Source organism: Xenopus laevis, chromosome 2L (assembly GCF_017654675.1).
Source record: "Xenopus laevis strain J_2021 chromosome 2L, Xenopus_laevis_v10.1, whole genome shotgun sequence".
NCBI lineage: Eukaryota > Metazoa > Chordata > Amphibia > Anura > Pipidae > Xenopus > Xenopus laevis.
Genome location: NC_054373.1, coordinates 106,771,688 through 106,796,974, shown reverse-complemented (window position 1 = coordinate 106,796,974; position 25,287 = coordinate 106,771,688). Strand labels below are relative to the sequence as shown.

At 36.6% G+C, this 25,287-nt stretch overlaps 1 protein-coding gene across 1 annotated transcript in view; it reads left to right on the top strand.

Annotated features, from left to right (window-relative positions):
• Window positions 1-25,287, top strand: part of cblb.L (Cbl proto-oncogene B, E3 ubiquitin protein ligase L homeolog) — a gene marked incomplete at its 5' end in the record, with an annotated part of 88,541 nt that overhangs the window by 27,279 nt on the left and 35,975 nt on the right. Inside the window, 4 exon segments of the mRNA NM_001091959.1 lie at window positions 418-668; window positions 17,522-17,668; window positions 21,348-21,504; window positions 23,982-24,103. Coding sequence (NP_001085428.1) covers window positions 418-668; window positions 17,522-17,668; window positions 21,348-21,504; window positions 23,982-24,103 — 677 coding nt within the window.

Here is a 25,287-nt window from a genome sequence, read left to right as displayed (position 1 = left end):
GCTCAGATTCAAAAGCAACAGATATGACCCATGCGGGCCCACCCTCAAGCCTCTGATTGGTTACTGCCTGGTAACCAGGGTAACCAGTCAGTGTAAACTAAGAGAGCTGAAAAGTAGGAAGTAGTGTTCCGGCTATTATGTTACATACCCAGTCACTCCAGCCTTTTTACATTACATTTTTGGGTAACTAACTATATTAGAAACATTCAGCCTATCTAAAAAATATACTCACTGATAGTGATTTATGTTCTGTGCATCAAGTTGAATATGTATCATGGGAGCAGAAACACATGTACATTCCTTCATAATTACTCCAGCATTGGATGGAATTAGCCTTATAAACATGCCTCAGGATCATTGATTAAATACTTTTTAAAAATAGCAATGTGACTGATGTTGGCATGTTTTAAATTTCAGGTAAGATTATGCCAGAACCCAAAGCTACAGTTGAAGAACAGCCCACCTTACATACTTGATATTTTACCGGATACGTATCAACATTTACGACTGATTCTGAGCAAATATGATGACAACCAAAAACTGGCACAACTGAGTGAAAATGAGTATTTTAAAATCTACATCGACAGCCTAATCAAGAAATCCAAGCGGGCTATGCGTCTTTTCAAAGAAGGGAAAGAGAGAATGTATGAGGAGCAGTCGCAGGAAAGGTAATGTGACTTAGTATCAGGCAATGATAAGATATGTTTCTGATAATTATGGGGCAGATTCACTAACTTCGAGTGAAGGATTCGAATGAAAAAAATTTGAATTTCGAAGTATTTTTTTGGTACTTCGACCATCGAATTGGTTAAATTCGTTCGAATTCGAACGAAATCGAACGATTCGAAGTAAAAATCGTTCGACTATTCGACCATTCGATAGTCGAAGTACTTTCCCTTTAAAAAAAACTTCCCCATAGGCTTGCTAAACTTTTTTTGATCGAAGGATATTCATTAGATCGTTTGATTAAAATCCTTCGAATCGTTCGATTCGAAGGATTTAATCGTTCGATCGAACGAAAAATCCTTCGATCGTTCGATCGAACGTTTAGCGCTAAATACTTCGATATTCGAAGTCGAAGGATTTCAATTCGAGGGTCGAATTTCGAAGTATTTTTAACTTCGAAATTCGACCCTTAGTGAATCTGCCCCTAAATGTGCTATTTCTTGATACTTGTTTTTTATTATTGGGATGCTTTAAGTTTTATATGTGTATACAATACATTGGTTTATAAAGTAATGATAATAACTTTAAAATACTCTATAATACTTCAAAATACTCTTTAAATAAGTAGTTTTAAGTATTATAGTACAGTAAAAATAAAAGCACACAGTAAGGGCTACATCTGCTCTTGTTATGAAGTGACAGCAAGTAACGTATCTGGCAGATACCCTATATAAGTAGGTTGCCAGTGATCACAGGACTTTAGTGCCAGGTATGGAATGCCAGCTGGAGATGTATTTTCCTTTACTCTAATAGTTCACATATGGAAAATATGCCCATCAACCTTTTCAGCCTCTTCACACAGGTGTTTATTTTGTTTCACAATAGTTACCTAACTCGTTTTATGACATAACACACTTTATCTGACATGTTTTCAGCACCTTGAATATTGGCAAAAGAATTGAAGTTAAAGGGTTTCTGTCATGATTTTAATGATGTAGTTTTAATCTCTAAATTACATTGTTTACACTGCAAATAATTCACTCTACGATATAAAATTTAATTCCTGAACCAGCAAGTGTATTTTTTTTTTAGTTGTTATATTGGTGGATCTTTTTAAAAGCTTTGTCACATTCATGTCACAATGGCAGTTGGTGCACTCTACACCTGCCTGGGGATATAACTGAAAATAAATTATCAGTTGTGTCCATGGTTACCAAAAGTTTATTATTACTATTGTCTGGAGAAAGAAATCATATATCTGTTAAACCATACACTTTAAATGCCAATAAGCGTTTCCACTTGTTCTGGAGGTTCTGAATCTGTGGCTTTTATTGATTGGCAAGTGTATGACCACAATAACTTGGGAGAAAACTATATTATAACCGCCAAGATGCACTGTAATGTAACATTTGATGTGACATCATCTTAGTTAACTGCACATAAAAGTAGCAAACAGCAGGATAATGATGAAGTCTTCTTGTAGTGTTGTACTCTGATTGGGATATATTAAATGTTTAACATTGTTGCTTTTGCTTTAAAATTCTGCGGAATATTGTGTATCTATGGAGGATTTAACCATGGGACCAATATTGATTAAAGCAAAGTAAGAAAAAAAATACAATATCTATTGGATGATAACCCTGAGAAGAACCTATATATAGGTCATGTAACTAAGGTGCCTTGTTATGCTCATTTTAAAAAATGAGGAGGTACATTATTTCTTATTACTAATTACTGTTTGTAAAGCTACAGTTTACAGGTTAGTCTTTGTTGTCTACGAAACCAAGGGTATTAATGTGAACCTGGTTGTGGCTTTCATTAAGTCACAAGAACAAGGTTGGCCATCGGGCCTAGCTTGTAGCCAGTCTTCTATTTATTCCCAGTACATTCACATACATTGAAGTCAGGGCTCTTCTTCCTTTCTTCCTTTCACATTCTTCCACTTACATCTTTGCAGAACAATTCTGTATGGACTTTGTTTGGGCCTTCTCCAGACTATTGCTGCAAATCTGGAAGCATACATTGATTAATCTGTGACATTAAAGTTTCCTTTACTGAAGCCATGGGCCAAACCATATCAAACAGCCAGACCATTCAGATAAGTCCAATGGATATAAGCCATTAAATTCTTCTTACTTCACATTGCACATGGTATTGTTAGACTTGCATTTGGCTGCTTGGACATGTTACCCATCTTGTTAAAGGAACAGTAAAACCAAAAAATTAAAGTCTTTTAAAGTAACAAAGACTGAATGTACTTTTGTGCTGCACTAGTACAACTAGTGTGCTTGCTTCAGAAACTCTATTATAGTTTATATAAAAAGACTGCTGTGTAGCTGTGTGGGCCGCCATTCAAAGCAGAAATACTAGAATAGGCACAGGATACACAGCAGATAACGGATACGATCTGTATGATTCTTCAGAACTTTTTTGTTATCTGCTATGTTAATTCAGTTTGAATGGCTACACAGCAACTTGTTTAACTATACTACTATACTATAGTAGTGTTTCTGAGAAAAACACATCAGTTTTACCAGTGCAGGGCAACACTACATTATATTGTCATTCCTTTAAAACACTTCATGTTTTGGTTTTACTGTTCCTTTAAGCTCCCAAGAAAAGGTTTTTGTGCTATCATTAGGCAGCAATGAGTGTTTTAACTGAAGTCGTGTGTTTCTTTTCTGGCCTACAACTTTGTATCTGAATGGACTTTTATTCTGCCCAATCACTTCACTTACAGTTGACAGGGGCAATTTAACAGGGCAGTCCCTTTAAAAAAACACATTGTTAAAAAGTTGACATACTATGATGTGGCCCACTGAAAACGTCCAAACGCTTCAGATTCATTCTACACCTATTACTCCAATAAGTGCGCCTGGTTTCCAGATATATTTGAGCCATATCGTGTATTTGTTTTTAGAAAACGTGTATTATTAAGGACTGAAAGTTTCAACAGTTATGCTTATCTGGCCTATGCTATTCAATATTGCAGTAGTGAGCCTGCTACTAATAAAATATGAAATACCCTTAGTTCGCTGGTCCTGGCAAGCAAGAAAGAATGAACTTATGGTTACTGAATTCTTTGACACTCATTTAAGGTCAAATTTACTGCAGCCCTTTATAGCTGCAAAGTGAGTAGGAAGTCATAGGCAGTTTCAAAAACTCTTTTCATACTTTGCTTTGGAGCTAAGGTATATGGCTAATACCCAAAGACAGCATAATGCTAAATCTGGCAAAACCTGACAATTGAACATTTGCTAAATGTTACCATTCCTGTTTCATTAGACATAATGTCAAGAATGTAATTTGTCTCTCACTCAATCAGCCATCTGTATCCTTTCACAAAAGTTGTAGTCCTAATTGTTTGTATGCAGTATTACTACATTTATCCAAAGAAAACACACAGTAAAGCTTAGTATATTACCTGTTTGTTTAAGTGATTTGGGTCAATGCTTCAGCTTAATCATTCTTTTTTTTTTGTTTTTAAGCTTGCAGAACACTAGCGCTATTATAACTGGAAGCCTTCATGCCTGTGGTTATTACAATAACGTCAGCCCTTTAAATGAGACTTTTTCCAAATGCACATAAGCCTTGTAACAAAAAGCAACATCCTGTTCATATGTTTCCCTTTTCCCCCACTCTTCTAATCGAACTATGCCTCACGAGGAAAGGATTCTAATTGTTTGCAGATATCTCAGTCACTAAGCCTTTGGGGGTGAGGGAGGCATTATCCTGCTGTAGAGGACTACCATATGGCTCTTATAGGTTGAAATATCTTTGTCACACGTAATGGATGACCTTGTATATTTATAAACTATATTTACTGGTTTTGCAGAAAGTCTTTAAGTCTTCATTCAAAAGGTATAACACTTTTTCCATTCTTTAAACAAAGTCAAAACAGGAACAAGACTTCACTAAGGTGGCCATAGACGTTACAATATGATCTTTCCTGGAAAATATCTTTCCAGTAAAGATCTTTTGTTTTAATACATACGTGTATAGCTGAATTGTCAGATATAAAGGTAGAATACAAAAGAATTCTACCTGTATCTGATGATTCAGCACGAACAATGGCCGATGTTCGGGTTCCTTCAAAAACGGCCAATCAAAATTTTCAAAGTCTTCTGGCGATACTGGTTGGCTTGTCTCCCACCCTACATGCACCAAATATCATAAAATAATGTGTTTCCGATGATATTACCGGTGCGTCTATGGCCACCTTTAACCTTGTTACAGTTTTTATTGGTATAGTAATTTCCGTATGGAAAATATAGTATTTCTAGACAACTACTATTTTAGACGTTATGCTCCTTTAACACATGGGGTTTTTTGGCTTGGAAATTTTTATGCTACCTTCCTCAAATATTTCCAATCAATATGTGACTTCATAATGTTTTGATTTCTCATTGCCTGTCATAACATTACTATCATTCTGATGGAAGATGAAAAAAAGATGTACTTCACCTTTTGATGAACTGCCTCTTTAAGGATCTATTTTTATTTATTATCCTTAATTTATATGATTAATAATACATTCAGCTGTTTGGAGTTACAAATGTAAAGTAGTTAAGGAGATTACTATCACTACATGATATTTTTATCTGAATTCAGGGTTGACATTTAAAGCTCGGTGTACATGCTCACAGAACAGAATGTGGTCAGTTAGCAATTGCTCAGCACAGCATGGCTGCGGCACAGATAAACACACATGGTTGCGTACCCCTAATCTGGCCATTCATATACCGATAACATTTTGAACAATTATTGGTATGTTTATGCTGAGTGGACCTAAGCCATATCTATGTATCATGGCTGGTTAGTTCAAACAGGGTTTTAAAATTCAGTTAAAGAGGCCCATATAAACAGAACAAAGGTTGCAAACATGCATGGCCCCCTGTGGGCCGTTTGTATAGAGTACCAGATCTGCCTGTACATAGCTGCTCTTCATGGGGTTTTTCATAAGATTGCTACTAAGTAAATTCTACCATTTAATAAGGAGAAAACGTAGATGGCCTTTTCATGCTGCTTAATAACAGTTAAAAAACAGGTTTTTTTCTGATTCAATTAGGTATGCACCAATCAGGATTCCGTTTGGGATTTGTCCAAGATTCGGCCTTTTTCAGCAGGATTCGGATTCAGACGAATCCCAAATGCCTGGTCGATCCAAATTCCAAAAATTGTTTGAATTTTCATCACACAAACAAGGAAACAAGGAAATTTTTTTTGCAGCGTGCGGGTCGCTTTCCTCCCTCGTTTCCCTGATTTACATATGCAAATTACGGTCCAGTTTCAGGTTTCAGCCTAAACCTAAAATAATGGATTCGATGCATCCCTAGATTGAATCCTTTGAAGAGATGGAGCATGTCAAACCCTGATATGGGCCTAAGCACTCATATATTATACACTATTATTATATTATATTATATATATACCGTATAGTGCTCTCACCTCAAATTCAAAAAAGTTGGCATGTGTAATTCAAATGTGGCTGTAGAACTAAGGAACTATCTGTGAAAGTGCATAAACCCACATATTTTACTTTAAATTACTATTACAATAGTGTGGAAATGCATGATTTTAATTAACCTTTCTCAATGGAATAGAGTGGTTTTTTTTTTGGTTTTTTTTATGGTTGATGCTGTTTTTCTAGTTTAGTCACTATTGCATTTACAGTATGTTAGTAGAAAACATCTGATAACATTATTTTCCATTATGCTTGTCCTATGTTTAATCGGCATTAAAGCAACAGGTAAAGTAGATGATTTTAAAGTACAAATCTGTGTAAATAGCACACGGCACAGTTATTTTGCATCACCAAGTGTAAAGAAGAGAGCGTTTTTAGCAAAGCTATTTTTAAAGTAAAGGGCAAATGGTACATGCAGGGGCAGATTTATCAAGGGTCGAATTTCGAAGTGAAAAAAAAACCGCAGAAATTTGACCATCGAATAGGCTAGCCTGACATTCGAAGTCGAAGGATTTTTAAGATCATACGATCGTACTATGATCGTACTTCGAATCGAACGATTTAATCATACGATTGTACGATTTTACTAAAAAATCCTTCGACTTCTCAAAACGTGGCCAAATATTGGCTATAGGTTCTAGGAGGTCCCCATAGGCTAACAAAGCATTTCGACAGGTTTAAGGTGTCGAAGTCAAAGTTTTTTTAAAGAGACTGTACTTCGATTATCGAATGGTTGAATAGTCTAAGCATTTTCACTTCGAATCGAAGTCGAATTTGACCTATTTGATGGTCGAAATACCCAAAAATTACTTCGAAATTCGACGTTTTTGAATTCGAAAATTCACTTCGACCCTTAGTAAATGTGCCCTGCAGTGTTTTCAGAGGTTTTTTGTTGCTCGAATTTTTAGAGGCTCCCCTAACAAGGCAAGAAAACCCCTAGAATTGTATCCCATTCATCTCAAGAAAATGCTGACTTTCGGCTATCTAAGTGGCAGTCAGAGAGAGAGATGGTTGAAGCTATGTTTAAGGGAGAATATATACTTTTTTTATCCTTTATTGCTATTTTAGAATATAAAATATAGCAATTGTTTGTGTAGAAAGCATTCTTTTGCACATAATGCGTGCTGCAATGCTTTGTTCCACTGTAGGCTATACCTTTCTAACTTCATGAAAAACAGCACAGACATAAAATACATTTTCTGTTAAAAGGGTAAAGCAATCATTTGGGAAAGTGTTTCTAGGAAGGGACTGTACTTCATTTGCTTCTTGGCTACGGTCAGAGAACCAAAAGGCTATAGCAGCATGTAAAACATGTATACCTAGTTGACATATGCTTTCAACATTTTGTCTGAACATGGCTAATTGCTTCCTGATTGCTATTAGTTAGTTGGCCAATGTTATCTACATAAGCCCAAATGTCCATATATGCCCTGCTGTGGATGTAGTTCTATAAATTGCACGAGAGTTGCTTCTCTGCGACGGAGGGGCTTATTTCACTATTCAACTCAGTACCTCCCTCATGATCACTGCCCTGGTTCCTCATATAATGGGACACTTATGTAATACACAAGCAGTAATAGCTGCTTTCTCTTCTCCTCTAAACTAAGCTGGCAGTTTATATGCTTGTCTGTGTGACCCTTGATCTGTACAGAAATCAGCCAGATATCTATTGGGCAGGTTTAAAAATCTGCATGGGTGCGGTCCTCATCTGATGAGTCCTTGTGGGCCTGTTGAATGGTTCAGAAGGCCCCCATATAAATGATTGGATCAACCTGATCTCCCAGTGAATGGGGTGCCAAATTGGGTAATGATATGCTCCATGCTGTGAAACAAGTGCATCTTTAAAGGGGACCTGACACCCAGACATAAGCTGTTTAAATAAAGTACTTTTCAAACTAAGCATGAAACCCCAATTTTTTTTTATTCAAAAATCCATACCTGTTGTCAATCCATGCCAGCTGTCAATGTTCTGCACTTCCCCATCTCTTCTCACCATATAATTGGTTAGCCAGTGCAAGGACATGGACATCACGTACCCAATTCTGGTGCATAAACAAGATTTTGGCATGATGCAAAGCTTGCCTTAATATTTTCCACAAAATGGCGCTTGCCTGCTTCCTGTGATTTTGACTAAAGACTAAAAGAAACAAGATTTAAATAATAAGTGTAAGTGACGTTTATTTTGCTTGTCTAACATAAAATAGGATTTGGATTTTTTTCTAAGGGTGACCGGTCCCCTTTAAGTTTATGGACATCTTCGCCCTAGTTGAATTAATCACAATTCTCCGAACTCTCTCTGTATCCATAGACTTAAAACAAGTAATGGTGTACCTATAATGTCACCCTTACTGCTCCTTTTATTCATACAAAAAGTTATTTTGCCTCCTGGTCAATAAGAGCAGCAGTGTTGTAGTTTCCATATTGTTCCAGATCATCCCAGGGTAACTGCAATAATATTGAACTTGGCTTTGTGCCTGCATTTGTCATGGCATCTGATATTTGGGCGTGCAGCCAAGTCCCACATTACTTTCCTTCCAAGGGATCAACTGAAGTAATGTTACAACATCAGGTACTGCAGGTATTTGTAGTGAAGTAGGAAGTACATATTGATAATGGCATAGATGGTGACTGATGAACTGAGAATGTCTACCGTATTTAAAATGTGAAAACGAATCAAAATAGAAAGCTGCTACCTGCTTGTCATCTATAAATTGAATAGATTTTTAAATTATTCTAAACCTGTACCCTGATGGTGACTGTATCTGTAACTTTAGTTTTTGTAATGTTGAAAAGTATGCTTGAATGAAAGTGCCAAACAATTAAAGCAACTTCAATACATTTTCTTACAAGGATTTTCCATTTCCTGTCATCACTACAGTTTATGAAATAATGTTATCATAATTGTGCTGATATAATCACAGGCCCTGTGTAACAGCTATTTAGTTAAACTTAAAAATTTCAAGTATATATTTGTATTTACATCAATATATAATTACTTTCCTGTTTTTATCCAAACCCAGCCTCTGTAAACTATGCTTACACCACTAGACTGCCTAAGCATTGGCATTATCTTTCAGGCTGGGTGGCCAGACTTTTATTTGTCATATCTCATTACCCTCCCAATGTGTTATGATTAGTTTACAAGAAGCCAGAAAAAGTCATATTCAAGTAGCTAAAGAGTGATGGGCCTCCTAGTATTTAAATTCTTATTCAGTATGTTTTCTTTGCAAGCGACATATATTACAAAGGATTTGGCAAAAAAGAAAATGTGTTCGATCAAAACCGCCTTGTGTGTAGTTAATTAAAAACTGAGATTGCAATGAAAAATTTGGCATGCCAGAAATAATCATGTTGGTAAGAAGGGTTCCTGTCACAATTTCAGATCAAAGGAACAATAATTACAAATGTACCTACGTGTTCTCAATCAAAATAAAATATAAGCGGAACGTTTGAAGCTGATTTTTATAAGGTCTTTTTGAAGTGCATTTTGTTTCACTTCTGACTATTTTGAATGTAATAACAAAATTACAGTAAACTGCTTCTATTGCAGTGCATTTGATTAACATTATTAGCTGTTACTGGAAGCTGCTTGAAACACAATCCATGTTCCTAGCAATCGTTCTCCTTTTGTGTAAGTATATGGAAATCCATTATGAAAATGGGGGGGGGGGCGTCTAAAGAGTTTCTTTGAAAGCTATAATTGTCAATTAAATTTGTTATGGAAAGTGCACTGCTGCAATCTGACAAATGAAAAGCTGCCTTTGAAGTGCATGTTTTTGTTTTAAAATACTGGCTATTGTAGTTCAGGTGTAGGATTAACATAAATTCAAATAGGGGAAAATACTGTGACCATACTATAGGGAAATAGTGTCCAGCCATTTTTGGCAATCATTTAGATTTGCAGAGTGTTGCTAAGCAACGCTACTAGTCTCTGCTTGCTTTTCATTAGAGTCGCCTGCATTTCTCATCGTTCATCAATTTATGTTCCTGTGGATGTGGTGCTCATTGTGCTTTGTATGACAAATTTTTATTTGATTAACTAAGATAATTACCAAAATTTTTTTTTTTTATTTTCTATATATAAATATCTGCGTAGACCAGATAGTGTTCTTTGCTGCTGATGCAAAATTAGTTTTTCTAACATTTTAACACTTTCATGTTTACCATTAGGGAGTACTGTCTTGGGCCATTGCTATTTCTAGAGCATAATAACAGAGCTATCAAATATTGATATGCCATTCGACAAATTGTTGACCGGCACCTGATCCTTTCTCACCACTTGGCACCCGCATCCGACCCTAGCCCGCCTTTTCCCCTTACATACCCGCGCCGTCCGTCTCTGATGTTAAGGAGGTGGCAAGGCGGGCAGGTGTCTATAAATATTAAACCCACACATCACCACTCAAACCCCTTCTCCCTTTTTTTGGGGAGTTAACTGATTGTGAGCTCTGCTCACAACATAACATAGTAACGTGGTAAATTAGGTTGAAAAATGTTTTGGGATAACATAGTAACGTAGGAAGTTATGTTGAAAAAGACACACATCCATCAAGTTCAACCTGAAGTCTGCCTAGCTGCTAGTTTATCCAGAGGAAGGCAAAAAACCCAATTTGAAGCCTTTCCAATTTGCCACAGATGGGAAAAAATTCCTTCATGACTCCAAAATGGAAATCTGACCAGTCCCTGGATCAACTTGTACTATGAACTATCTTTCATAACTCTGTATTCCCTTCCTTGCTGAAAATACACTTTTTTATTACATGAGTATAGTTAAAATGTGCTTTATATGTAAAGCTGTGTTATAGACTTGTATTTGTGTTGCGGGAAGAACGGATTGTACCGCTACATCTGCCCAACCAAGGGAATAGGCCATAGGAGAAATCACTATCAAAAATCTGTTACTGTATGTTGGCCCTGGTTGCAGTAGTGATCATGAAATTGTAATAGATATGCTTGTATTTTTTGCAATTTAAAAAAAAGTTTAAATGTTATATTATACTTGTAGTCAATGTCCACTTTCTCTTTTTTCAATGGCACATTGATCAAAATAGAAATGGTACGATATTTCTGCTACAGTATTATGCCTTTTTTTATTTGTTGAGCTAAAACAGGGCAAACAGGCAAATTTTATTTTTAAAATTACTTTAAAGGGGTTGTTCATCTTTGAGATAACTTTTAGTAGTAGATTAGTAGTAGCAGATTTAGTGATGTAGAGAGTGATATTCTGAGACAATTTGCAATTGGTTTTCATTTTTTATTATTGAAGGTTTTTTTAGCTTTTTATTCAGCAGCTCTTCAATTTGCATCTTAACTAGGGTCCAAATTACCCTGGCAACCATGCATTGATTTGAATAAGAGACTGGAATATGAATAGGAGAGGGCCTGAATAGAAGGATCAGTAATAAAAAGTAACAATAACAACACATTTGTAGCTTTACATAGCATTTGTTTTTTTAGAAGGGAGTCTATTTGAAAGCTGTAAAAAGTCAAATAACTATTAAACTATAAAAATAAATAATGAAAAACAATTGAAAAGTTGCTTAGAATTGGGCATTCTATAACATAATAAAATCTAACTTTAAGATGAACCACCCCTTTTAAATGAACAGTTTACTGTAAAAATAAAAACTGGGTAAATAGATAGGCTGTGCAAAATAAAAAATGTTTTTAATATAGCTAGTTAAGCAAAAATGTAATGAATAAAGGCTGGAGTGACTGGATGTCTTAACATAATAGCTAGAACACTACTTTCTGCTTTTCAGCTTTCTAACTCTGAGTTAGTCAGCGACTTGTGGGGGGGCACATGGGACATATCTGTTCACTGAGTTTGTAATTGATCCTCAGCATTCAGCTCAGATTCAGAAGCAACAGATATGACCCATGTGCCCCCCCCCTCTCAAGTCTCTGATTGGTTACTGCCTGTAACCATGGTAACCAGTCAGTGTAAATTAAGAGTTGAAAAGCAGCAAGCACTGTTCTGGCTATTATGTTAGACATCCAGTCACTCCAGCTTTTATACATTACATTTTTGCCTAACTATATTAGAAATATGTTTTATTTTGCAGAGCCTATCTATTTATACAGTTGTTATTTTAACACTGAACAATTCCTTTAAGTGCTCACCTGGTTGTTGTTTATATGTTTATGGAACTTGGACAGGACAGAGTTCAAGTCGGCAAGAGAATTATGTTTAATTATGTTTACATAGTTTCTTCCTGAACTATGAGTTGTAACCAGCTTTTATGCTATCAAGTGAAATAGTTTTGATCTTCTATATTCTATGAGTAGAGAGTGGAATGATGACTTCCCAAGTTTCTAAATGTCATGTACTGTAAGTTACAAATCTGTTAGAGCTGTTCTTGTTCTCACTGTTTAGAGAATACATTGTACAGTACAAGCAGATTAATGAACGTTAGCAGCAGCAGCAGCAGAATAAAACAACCCTCCCCCCACTAGATTGGATAAAATAATACACCAATAACATATATTCATAAGGCTACCCATAATCACTTGTGCTGATAACTGGTAATGATTGGTGAATCACAGGCCATTATTTAAAAGGATTGATTTGCTATAGTAGAGATACACTACAGTACATAACATATCTGACCTGCTAATGTTGGCCACAAATATTGCTTTAGAAACAGCATTTCAAACTGATGTTTTGGCTACATCTTTTTCTTTGCAGCTCCCTCAGAGTTCATGAACTTTGACCACCCAACTCTTAAAACTTTATTATATAAAAATATTTAGGAGATTTTTTCATTTTATTTTGGAGCGTATTTCTCAATTTCGACGACTTTTTAAAAATGTTTTTTCCTATGTGTAGAATTCAAGGGACCGTGGTCATGTGGCACAAACAACACACCACATTGATATAGTTTACTTGATATTCATGGCTTTTTATAGACATGTATACTTAATAGCAGGATACCATAAAGGCATTTAAAAATTATCCTTAAAACGTTATTGAAGGCTTGAATGAAGTTGTACCCACATATAAAATTAGAACATTGTAGATCCTGGCCGAGGTAAATAATTTCTGCGTGCTTTCCCTTTTAATTAAAATGGAATTATCTTGAGAACACAACTTCTATAAAAGCGTTATTATTAAAGTTTTCCATAGCCCTCCTCAGACTATAATTGCTGCATGCAACCAGCAATCACACAAAAGAACAGCAACACTTGTCTGAAAGGCACTTGTTCTCTGGGTACATTTGTTTAAATCGCACTGGCAAACCAATGCTTTTTTTCTCAAGCACAGTATGTAAAATTGTAAAATGGAATGGGCAATTATTGTCATGATAATTTGAATATTTTTGCATTATGCTCAGGTAAAATATAGGACTTTCAGGAAAAGGTTACAAGGTTACCTTGTTTATGTTGGAATTATCTATTTAGTCCCTATAGATAACACAAGATGATGATCTTGCTTCTCCATCAGACGTGCCAGAAGTGCCAACATACTGCTTTGCAATTGTTTTCCAAGCTACCCTTTTCTGCCCAGACACTGTAAAACTCTAGAGTAGTGAAAACGCAGTGCACTGATCACCACTCTAGGTATCCGATTCCAACCCATAATTGCTAACAATTTAAATCCAGTTAAAACCCTGCTTACCTAAGTGCACACATAATGTAGGTGCCACAAATATACATTTGATAACTTTAGGGCCTCGGTAATTAGCTACTGAAAGCTAATGCTTCAGACTGAGCTCATCCTATTCACTCAACCATTTAAAATTTTATTCTGGAACTAACAAATATATATTTTTTTAGCTGTAATATTGGTGTGGAGGCAGCCATCTCAGTGCATTGTGCCTGATTCTGAGCTTTGAGAAGGAGCCAGCACTTCAGGATGGATCTGCTTTGAAACAGCTATTGTCAGGGCCGGATTTACATAGCTGGCGCCCCTAGGCCCTCTGCCATTCGTCACTTGTGCCCCCCCTTTATTCATGTAAATTTTCATAATTGGGACAGAGAAATTGGATTGGGCACAGGAAATTTACAAAATTATTGTATTTTGTGCGCATCGCCAGTGTTTTTGAACCAATGTGGGTATGGTTGGGCAGCATGTCACCTCCCTAAAATCCTGCCATCCTAAGCCCGGGACTAGGTGGCCTTTCCACAAATCAGGGCCTGGCTACTGTTTCTCCCCTTGCCATTGTATTCTACCATGGCCTAGGTTGTACTCCCTAGCTCCGTCTAGTAGCAGACATGAGTACAGCACCCTAGCAGGAAAAAGCAGGGGTTTTCCTGCTTTGGTGCTGTTCTCATTTCCAGCACTAGGTGGGACTAGGGAGCACCTTTAGCAATGCAAACAAATCCTTTAGCAGAGGAGTCAGGTAGCTACCCATTGTTCTGTTGATAGGCTGCTGGGGAAGGAAGGGAGGGCAGTGATATGAACTGAGGGCATCTGGGAAACTGACTTGCCCCTTGCCCCTTGCCAGATTTCAAAATTAAAGATAAAAAAACATGTTTGTACTGTTAAAAAAAAAAAAAAGATTTCAATGCAGAATTCTGCTGAAGCAGCACTATTAACTGATGCATTTTTAAAAATAAACATGTTTTCCTGCAACAGTTTCGCTTTATCTTCACTGCTTGTAAGTGCACAACTTTATTTCAGTAGATCTGTATCGTTGGTTTTCAACTATGTTAGTGCACCCCTTTCTTTTCTTCTTTGCTTGTAGATTGTTGTAGCCTGACCTTCTACGTAGAGGAGGCAGCATCCCTCATTTAACACATGGTTTTAAAGCTATTTCTACCAGAAGAGCCCACAAGCATCTGTTTGATTTAGTGGACTATTATGGACTATAGACTGTGGTTTTATTAATACTCTTTATTCCTCTGGTATACACACTGACATATAGGTAGCCCCTTTCATTGTTTTCGTTTTACAGTGGATATTGTCTGGTTTGGAAATCTGCCGTGTGTCATGTTTGACGCTATATGGTTTATCGGCAGACGATTAAGTGAAGAGGAGTCACAGCTATTTCCATTTATGGCCTCTTGTATACCCAGCATCAGTAGGGTATACAGTCGGTCAGAAGCTTACCTGATTGGCCCATGTACGACTGCCTTTTCTGATTGCTCAGTTTTTGGCATGGTCATGTAGAGACTCTTAAATACTTGCATTGTACTTTATGTATGGTGTGTTTACATAACAAGTGTTCATAGCAGGCGTCTATGAAAAGCTAATCATATCATTCAATACCCGATTATGACATAAGGTATTCAGGAATAATGGTCACTCTTTACTTACCCATAGAGAATTGATTCCCATGTGGCATACAGCGCTCATGCATCAGTAACACTTGGCTAAAAACAAACTCTGAAAAGTGCTGTGGGGAAAATGTAATAAGAATGGACACATTTGAGCCATTGCAATCGGTTGCAACCAGATAGTAGTTAACGGTAAACATTGTACTGAAGATAAATGAATATAATGACATAATTCAAATCAATACTGGGGTGCTCTGTGTTACTGCATTAGGGCTAATTTGCCAGTGTTGTTAAATGTGCCCCTATGTCTTTTCTGCATGCATTGGATACAATATCTGCAGTTTGTTACAAATACAAGGCACTAGGGTATGGATATATCAAGTCCCGAAAGCAATTTGTAATTTGTCTTTCCACACTTTACATCTGTTTGGTTGTACATATACAGCCTTTGAAACTCCAATCAGACTTTGGGGCTCCTCTCTGGAGTTTATATGATATGATGTCCCATCCAAAATACATTTTTACTTTACATAAAAATGGAACAAGAAAAACAAGTCAAGAAAAAAGAATTAATGTCATTATAGTACTACTTTTTAGTCACCTTCCTAACGCTTGTATTGAAAGTTAATAGTAGATTTATATGCAACATTAGAATTGCATTAGAACATGGTGGAGTAAAGCTGGCCATAGATGTTGAGATTTTTAAAAGATCCGATCGTCATCATGAGACCACAATTATCTCGAAACGATCGTACGAATTGTCCATCAACTAAAAAGGCCAATTTGCCAGGAAAACAAAGGGGAGCTGCCTGCTTGGCCCTGCAAACATAGATAGATTGCACTGGGACAGACAAAGATTTTTTAACCTGGCCGATTTTCCTGACAAATGTCTGCCGAAAAATCGTACGATGTGAATCCCACTAACCGCACAATAATTTCGAAGGATTGGTCGGACTTCGCTAAAATCGGTCGTTCGGCAAGAGAAATCTTTGTGTCTATGGGGACCTTTAGTGCACTTCCCAAAGAATGGGTAACAGCAATGTGCTCCCAAGAGGCCCTTATTAAGTATTTGAAGTTGTACTATTTTGCTTTCTTTAACATGAACTCTATTACTGTAGGCAAGAACTAATTTTTTAACTGGATTTTGAATTTGCAGATTGCTGAACTCTCCTGCTAGAGATATTGTAATAGACGTAGCAAATTAAATAACTTTTAAATTACAACTTCTGTACTGTTGCGTGTACCTATTCATAACCTATTCATGCCTTTTTCTTTATATACTGTATATATAGTTATATTTTCTATGTGCCTTAGGTTAATTAGTTTAGTCCTAGTAAGTGTCCATGCGCAATATTGTGTGCACAGATTCCAAGTCCGCTCCCCACATTGACTTTACATGACGTGCAAGGGTTACAAGCATTGGCTCATATAGAAAGTAAGCTGCTGCATATTACCCAATTTGTTTATTCCCTTCTGAAATACTTTCAGGTATTCTATAATGACTACTATTGGAAAAACTTGAGAGAGCAGTGAGCAAACACATTTGCTATAATAGGTGCCAGCCACATTAAAATGAGCACCTGAGGCAATGTTCAGCTCATGTTCTCGAAAGGCAAACTACTGAAGAAAGGTAATTGAGCAAATTACTTGCAGCCAAGGTGATGTCTGGAAAATCATTGAGATTTATTTCCGTTAGCTTCTGTATAAATAGCATGGAATGTGTTTTCAGACATTTTAGCATTAATTAAGCACAAAGAGACTGATCCGTGAAAACAAAAGAAATGCCGTGAGTGTTGTTCTCGAGAGTACTAAGTTGTTCCCTAGCTTTGTTTTTCCATCCTTTTTCAGTGCAAGATTACATGTCTGCAGGCACAAATGATGATACTGATACTTTATATTGTCTCCAATTCTTATAGCCTTTTTCACTGGCACAGATTGTGTCCTGGAGATTGCCTTTAATCTTACAAAAAAAATAAAAAAAAATCTTTAAGGAGAAGAAATCTAATAGTATTCGACAGTTTTTATTTTATGTGAAAAAACACATGAGGTTACAGTCTTCTGTTTAGTGAGTTCTGAGATGTTGCAAGATTAAAAAATGGCCATGTACCCTGGGGACACACCAGCAAGGTATTTCAGCTTTCTGAAAGAGTAATATATCTTTTGTCTTTACAGGCGAAATCTTACCAAACTTTCCCTAATATTTAGCCACATGTTGGCAGAAATAAAGGCAATCTTTCCAAGTGGCCAGTTTCAAGGTGATAATTTCCGTATCACAAAAGCTGATGCTGCAGAATTCTGGAGGAAATTCTTTGGAGAGAGGTAGGGGAAATCTGACAAAAATATTGTTCACTCCCATAAGTTTCTGACTTTTTATAAAAAAATTTCACAGCATTTTTTTCAGTTTCTTTATTTCTCACTAGTCTAATTGTTATACAGTTTTTGAACCTCTTATGTTATGTGATTCATTGTCAGCCATGCACCAAACAGAAACCAGTAAAGCAAAATGTAGAGAATTGTGCTCCAAGATACAAGTCTGACGTCAGTGGCTTCCAACAAGTATTTGTTGTGGTTCTGTTCAATATAATGTGGTTTCCTGTTTTTCACCCAAGAACTATAATCTGATTAATTAGCAGCTGTTCATGGTAACACATATTAGTGTTCCAAGAAACATATAAGCTAAATTTTGCTGAAATTATTGCATCAACATATCTTAATTTCTGGCAGTACACTGCAAACTGTTAATGTAATATGTCTGTTTGTGGCAAAAGATGACACAAGCAATAGCTTCAGATGGGGAAGTGAAATAAAAAATATATTGGCTGATTCAAAAGAAGCCAGTGGAAAAACCCTTGGTGACTGTTTCTATTACCATATATCTGTTCTACAGTATATTGTTTTGTGTCTTTATTTGATGTAACTTAAAAAGTAATAGGGGACAGTATTTGGATATATTAAGAAATGCAAAGCTCAAGGGCATTCTCTACGTTTTTGTTCATCCTTACAAAGAGGGGTAAAAAGCAAACTTCATCCAAGGTCATTAAAACACATTAAGCAGAGTGCATCTGCTACCCTTGTCTAGTACAGTGTTTAGCACATTTGGAGGCTAGGCCTCCATGGCTCTAGCAATCACTTTCTGAGAACAGGTGCTGTGGCTTTTTATGCACAACCACTTCTTCTTTTTTTCAGTTGTTGAATGAAATAAGTTTTAGATGAGCCATTGTGCAATTCTGTTTAATACAAGAGTATGCACAAGCATGCCATGTTGACGTTTTCTGCTGCTCTTTTCTTACCATGTCATGTACAAATGCAGCGCTCACAAATATATAGCTACATTTTTCTATTGCTAGACAGAAGCTTTTAACTATGGTGTGCAACTTTATTCTACTTCACTCAAAGCTTTTGGCAGTGCCTAGCCAAGTAGTATTGGCACCGCATAGCCAAGTAGTATTGGCACCAAAGAGGACACTTGAACTCCTAAATTGTGTCTCCCTCATAGCATATCTGTGTGCAAATATGTGGTAGAATAAAAGAAAATTAAATTCTCTTTGAGTGGGTTGAGGATCAAGATAGGCATCTAATTATTGTGTTCACAATTTGAAACATGAACATTTGACCCATCACTGTGATACTTGTTATTACCACCTCATGTCAACCATGCCATATGGGGTATGTTCAAGTACATTATAAAAAGTGCATACGCTGCAAATGGAGTGAACAGAAAATATTTTGTCTGGACATTTCCAAAACGATTAACATCACTACACTTTATAAGTCAGTACAATATGCAGTGATTTTTTTCCCAGACAAGTATGATTCATCCTTCGTTTGTCTACACATCATGCTATGCACATTTTGCTCACTGTTTCTTAAACAAAGTTGCACAAATAATAATAAAATCAATATTAGAAGCCCTGCTAAAAAGGAAGATATGGTTTCCGTTTTGCACGAAAAAGGAAATAGAAATTATCATATGTGTAAAAGGAAATTCAAAGAGTGCCAGTAATGTTCTCATCAGTAAATTAAAACATTGTAAACAAAAGGCTACACTGTTTCCAGAATATTATTCATTGTTTTCAGACATACGGTAAGTAAAATATTGTATTCTGTTGAAATTGTTTTTAAAAATTAAAAATTTTAAACCCAATAGGATTACAAATCAGTACAGTACTTGCAGTGTTTTAATATGTAAAGTTAAGGTGTGGTGATCCAAATGATGGAAAACCCAAGACCCCAAGAGTTCTGAGCAATATATCTCATACCTGGACTGGGAAGGATTATATGTTACCCACAATGTGCATAGGAAACAAGAAAAGCTGCACATGCATGAGCTAAAGACAAATCCTAAGTGCACCTGGTAGAGTGGAGGCAGTGATCTCAGGAGACTAATCTTACATTCATATATTTAGGGGCTCTTGATGTGTGATTTACTTCATGGATCACCTTTAAATAGTTACATTAAAGGTGATGGCGCATGGTAAGATTTATTGCCTTCAGTCACACCAATCTGGCTTAAAGGGATACTGTCACTGAAAAACATGTTTTTTCCAAAACACATCAGTTAATAGTGCTTCTCCAGCAGAATTCTGCACTGAAATCTATTTCTCAAAAGAGCAAACAGATTTTTTTATATTCAATTTTGAAATCTGACATGGGGCTAGACATTTTGTCAATTTCCCAGCTGCCCCTGTCATTTGACTTGTGCCTGCACTTTAGGATGGAACTACTTTCTGGCAGGCTGTTATTTCTCCTACTTAATGTAACTGAATCAGTCTCAGTGGGACTTGACTTTTACTATTTAGTGCTGTTCTTAGATCTTCCAGGGAACTGTTATCTTGTGTTATGGAGCTGCTATCTGATTACCTTCCAATTGTTCTGTTGTTATGCTGCTGGGGGGGGGTGATATCACTCCAACTAGCAGTACAGCAGTAAGGCTAGGGCCACACGGGAAGATTCAGGGAGATTGGTCGCCTGGCGACTAATCGCCGCTTCTTTGAGGCGACTAATCTCCCTGAATGGCTTGCTGGTATCTCACACCCGCTAGAAATTGCCTCGTGAGGCAGTTTCGAGCGACTTTGAAAAACGTGTCGCCGCGTGTGAATAGGCGCAGTCGACTTTAGCGCTAGCGGGTGCAAGATACCAGCAAGCCATTCAGGGAGATTAGACGCGTCGATTAGTTGCCAGGCGACTAATCTCCCTGAAATATTCCGTTGTGGCCTAGCCCTAAAGAGCACAAGTCACATGACTGGAGGCAGATGGGAAATTGACAATATGTCTAGCCCCATGTCAGATTTCAATATTGAATATTACAAAATCTGTTTGCTCTATTGAAAAATTAATTTCAGTGCAGAAGTCTGCTGGAGCAGCACTATTAACTGATGCATTTTGAAAAAAACGTTTTCCCATGACAGTATCCGTTTAAAGAGATACTGACATCAGAAAATAACTTTTTTTATTATCTATCATAACATTGTCTTTGAATGTTATTTATAATTTTGCCATAAAAGTATTTGTCTGATGCTTTTACATTACCTTTTTTGCTACCCTGTTCCTCTATGAGGGGGCTGCCATATTTGTGCAGCAGGAGTCCGTTAGCATTAGAAACTCTAACTAACAGGTTAAGAAGCGACAGTCAGGTTTAGAAACTTCAAGTGACAATTACTTACTAAAGCAGAACTATCAGCGATAAACGATCAACATGACCTATAATTAACTTTTTATGTAGATTAATATTTTGAAAAGAAAATTTTTAGTGTCAGCATCACTTTAATCACAGGAAATGTGAAGGGTGGCAATTTCCATTGAATTGAGGCTATTTTGCATGATTAAGGCAGATCGCCATAAATAATAGGTTTTTATGTTATGCTATGGAAAGTCTTTTTCTGCACATCTTGCAGTGGCATCATCCTAAACAATTATTTGTTGCATGATTGTTTTAATAGTTGTCTTGATCAAGATGCTCATTGTCTTCTACCTGACTTATTTCTACTTTTTCCCACAGAACTATAGTTCCATGGAAAATATTCAGACAGTGCCTTCATGAAGTTCATCAGATTAGCTCTGGCTTGGAAGCTATGGCTCTCAAATCTACAATCGATTTAACATGTAATGATTATATTTCTGTGTTTGAGTTTGATATCTTTACAAGACTATTTCAGGTAAGTCATGCACCAGACTACAATACAAACTGATGAATATCTCCGGTAACATAGTTTATAAAGTAGTCTTTCTTCTCTGTCTCTTTTATGGTGTTATTCTTATAGGTGGGAAATTTCTTTGTTCAGGAGCTCAAAAACGCCTAGGTGTACATTTTTTTTACTTAAAGAGAAGAAGACTTCTGCAGCATTCAAGAAAGATGGTTTTCAAGTACAGGTCTCATTGTCTTCTCTATGCTAGTTTTATTAGCCACTTATATTGGGAGAAACCTTCAGATTGCAGCACTTTCACAAAAGGCAGTGGGTGATTGTAGGGTCGAGAAAAGGCTAATGAAACTTTGTAGTTTATGCTTACTTTGAAGTAAGTAGTAGCTGCAGTACCAGTATGTCTACACACAAATGAAGCAAGTGTATAAACAATGAAGGATGCACACCAATGAGACACACAAATAAAAAAATGCTGCACTTCTGAGATATCTGGAGATTATTCAGGCAAAGTGCAGCGTAGATACAATACCTGCAGTCGGAATTCTGATGTTGAAGAATAATGTATGGAATTCTTCATCTAGGGGGCAGGTATTTTCATCTAAGAAGAGTTGTTTTTGTTACTGCTTTGATTGTTTTTTTTATCTTGGTTTGCAAATTAATATTAGGTTGTATTTTTCTGAATATCTTTCTTCAGGATTAGTTTAGTATGCAACATAACTTGCATTGACTATATAATATCTGCACGTGTGCTGTAAAAGTGCTGCTTTGTTTATTTAAATGAAAATCCTTAGGTGTCACTGAAGGCTTTTCTTGTGTTTTTTATAAAGGAAAATCATTTTGATGCTGAGAGCCGAACACAATGCTGTCAGTGCCAAGCTAATCAGATTTTTTTTTACCAAGTGGACTGCATAACAACGTTATATGATAGGAATAAGAAAGGTAGTGGCTATAAGCAGCACCAAAGTATAGACTACATTTTCCCACTGCCTATTAAATAAGAGACACATTCATTATTTAAACTTAAAAATAACCATATAAAGTATATGTTATGATATTTTTCAGTGTGTTTGAGTACCTGTTGTAAGTTATGTTATGCTCAGGTTTGTATGTTTAATTGATTTGGAAATGGCCAGGCATAGAAGCAACCTTTAAAAGAGAGTGCAACAAAAAGTATTAAACTAGGTTTCAATCTCCAGTTTTTAATCTACAGAGCACAAACATTAAAGATGTTTGTGTCCTAAAATAGATTTTTTCCCCTTACATTTTATTATGATTCTTGTTATGCCCATAATATTTTGTACAAATGGGAACTAATGCTCCCAACTGCATATGAAATTATGCTAATAGTTTGAAAGGCCTGCTCATGAGAGCTTGCAATCTGCTGTTTCATCTGCTGCTGGTCTAAGAAAAATTGTTACTTCTGAAAGTGAGCCTTAAACACAGCTGCCATAGCGATTAATTTGAATCTAATCCCCCCCCATGGCGCCTAGTGAATTGTAACATCAACAAATTAGCAGCATCCCTAAAGACTCTTTATCCCATGCAGTCAGCTGTCAGGCTGCAACGGGTCCCTTGTGTGCAATGTTTAAGGTGAGGCCGCAAATTATAAAACAGATGTGCAGAGACCTTGAAGAGTATTGAAGCGAATTAGGCGAATGCAAATAATCTGCTCAAAAACAAGTGGTATTTTATCATTACTTGACAGCATGTCTAGGTGTAAGTTAGTCTGAAAATACAGAACAAGTCAGTTTGCGATTAATTTGCATATATATATATATATATATATATCAGCAGCAAATGGAACGCACAACCAAAAGTTCATAAATACCAGGGTGCCAGTCCTTAATAAACATCAAATGTATCCCATATTGACAGCACTCACAGGAAAATGATAACCAAGCAAAAATAATGCAAAAAAAGTTCATTACATTTCAGTTCCTAATTGGAACTTTCGTCAGGGAAAAAAGATGAAACTTCCAATTAGGAACTAAACGTTGGACTATTATAAACCTTTTTTGCGTTATTCTTTTCTTTGGTTATAATTTTCCTGTGATTGCTGTCAATCTGGGATACATTATATATATATATTATTATTACGGCTATGTGCTATAGAATAAGAAACATATTTATTGAGAAGGGTAAAAAGCTAGATCAACACAGTCCCACCAGAGGAGAACTTGAAAAATCTATTACTGGTGTAGGTAGAGTTGAGAAGTTCTCCTTTAATAAAGTATAAACAGGGCTTTATCAAAGGCCCTGGCATTTTAAGTACACAGAGGCACAAACAGGCCCCTACTATCACACTACATAGTGACTGTCTATGGCATCTTACAGCAGTCCCTCTGGCATTGGCCAGAACCCATAGATGCCAGTCTGGGCCTTCTGTCTCTGCTTCACTTTTTTCACATATTTTATTCATATTTATCCGCTCATTATTATAAAAGAATATGCTAACTTAGCATTATCTTCAATAATCCATATTTTTTCTACAGCCATGGGGCTCCATTTTAAGGAATTGGAACTTTTTAGCAGTTACCCATCCTGGATATATGGCATTCCTCACATATGATGAAGTAAAAGCCCGCTTACAGAAATATAGCCTTAAACCTGGGAGGTAAGACATTTTCTGCAGATTGTCAAGGAGTACACAATACTTTAATGAAAGCATTGCTTAAATATTTTGAAGCAGATGGCACAGTAAAGACTATTAAATAATGTGAGATATCGCTCTAATATGTGTTAGCTAATTAATGTTGCTTGGTGAATTAGAGTGTTTCTTTGATTGGTAGGGGATACAGCCAAAATAAAAATAGTAAAACTGGAATGTAGGGGATTGTATCCATTTAGTAAATTATTAACAACTTGGTCTTAAACACTGTAGTACTATTTGTTATAGGTATCTGCTCAAGTTCTTAAGTGCTATGGGGTGCAAACTAAGAATCTTAGAGCCCATACATACATAATCACTTGTGCCATACTCAAAGCCATAGGGCAACATTAATGGGGCAAGGCAGTTATGGAGCACCCTTGCATTTCTTACTTGCTTTCCAGAAAGTCAAGGGATTTACAAATCCTGCTCACATGCCCCCTTCTGTATGTATAGTAGAAGCAGCACTGTATACAAAAAGGGCACAACTTTTTGCAATTTATTCCAGGAGTGCAAAGTTTTGCACCCTTTCTGCAGTAGATGCAACTTCTAGGTCACGGGATGGTGCATTATAGGTATAAAAGGTGATTTGTATATTTTTTGTGCACCTTGCACCCTTCCCCACTGAGATTAATGGGATTGGGAAAGCAGTGTGCAAAGTTTAGTAGTGGTGCAATTTGCAATTTTATTTATATTTTTTTTCAAACTGTTGTCCTGCCTAAATTAATTGATGCAGGTATATTTGCTTTATTTTGGAGCTTAGAGACCTATGGCCATCCATATAAATACAGTGCTGCATTCACTCAGCAGCTCTTTACTAATGACTGGGGGGTGGCACACCTCTTACCTGTCCCTCGACAATGCGCTCACTACTGGAAAACCAGTGCTCTCTGCAAGGGCACATGTTACATATTAAACACATTTCTCCACTTGCATATTTTAATCAGGGGGAGAGTAGTGGATTCACTGTAAACAGCGGCTTCCTGTAGCTGAACTGCCAGATACGGCTTTGACCTTAGTGTGGGTACATGGAGCGGAGATCGGCCTAAAAATGCCTGCTTTTCAGTTTTTCAGGCTGATCTCAACTCTATGTAGCTTCACTCAGGCCAGTGAAGCTCCAGGAAGCCACTCATTAGAGTGAATCCACTTCT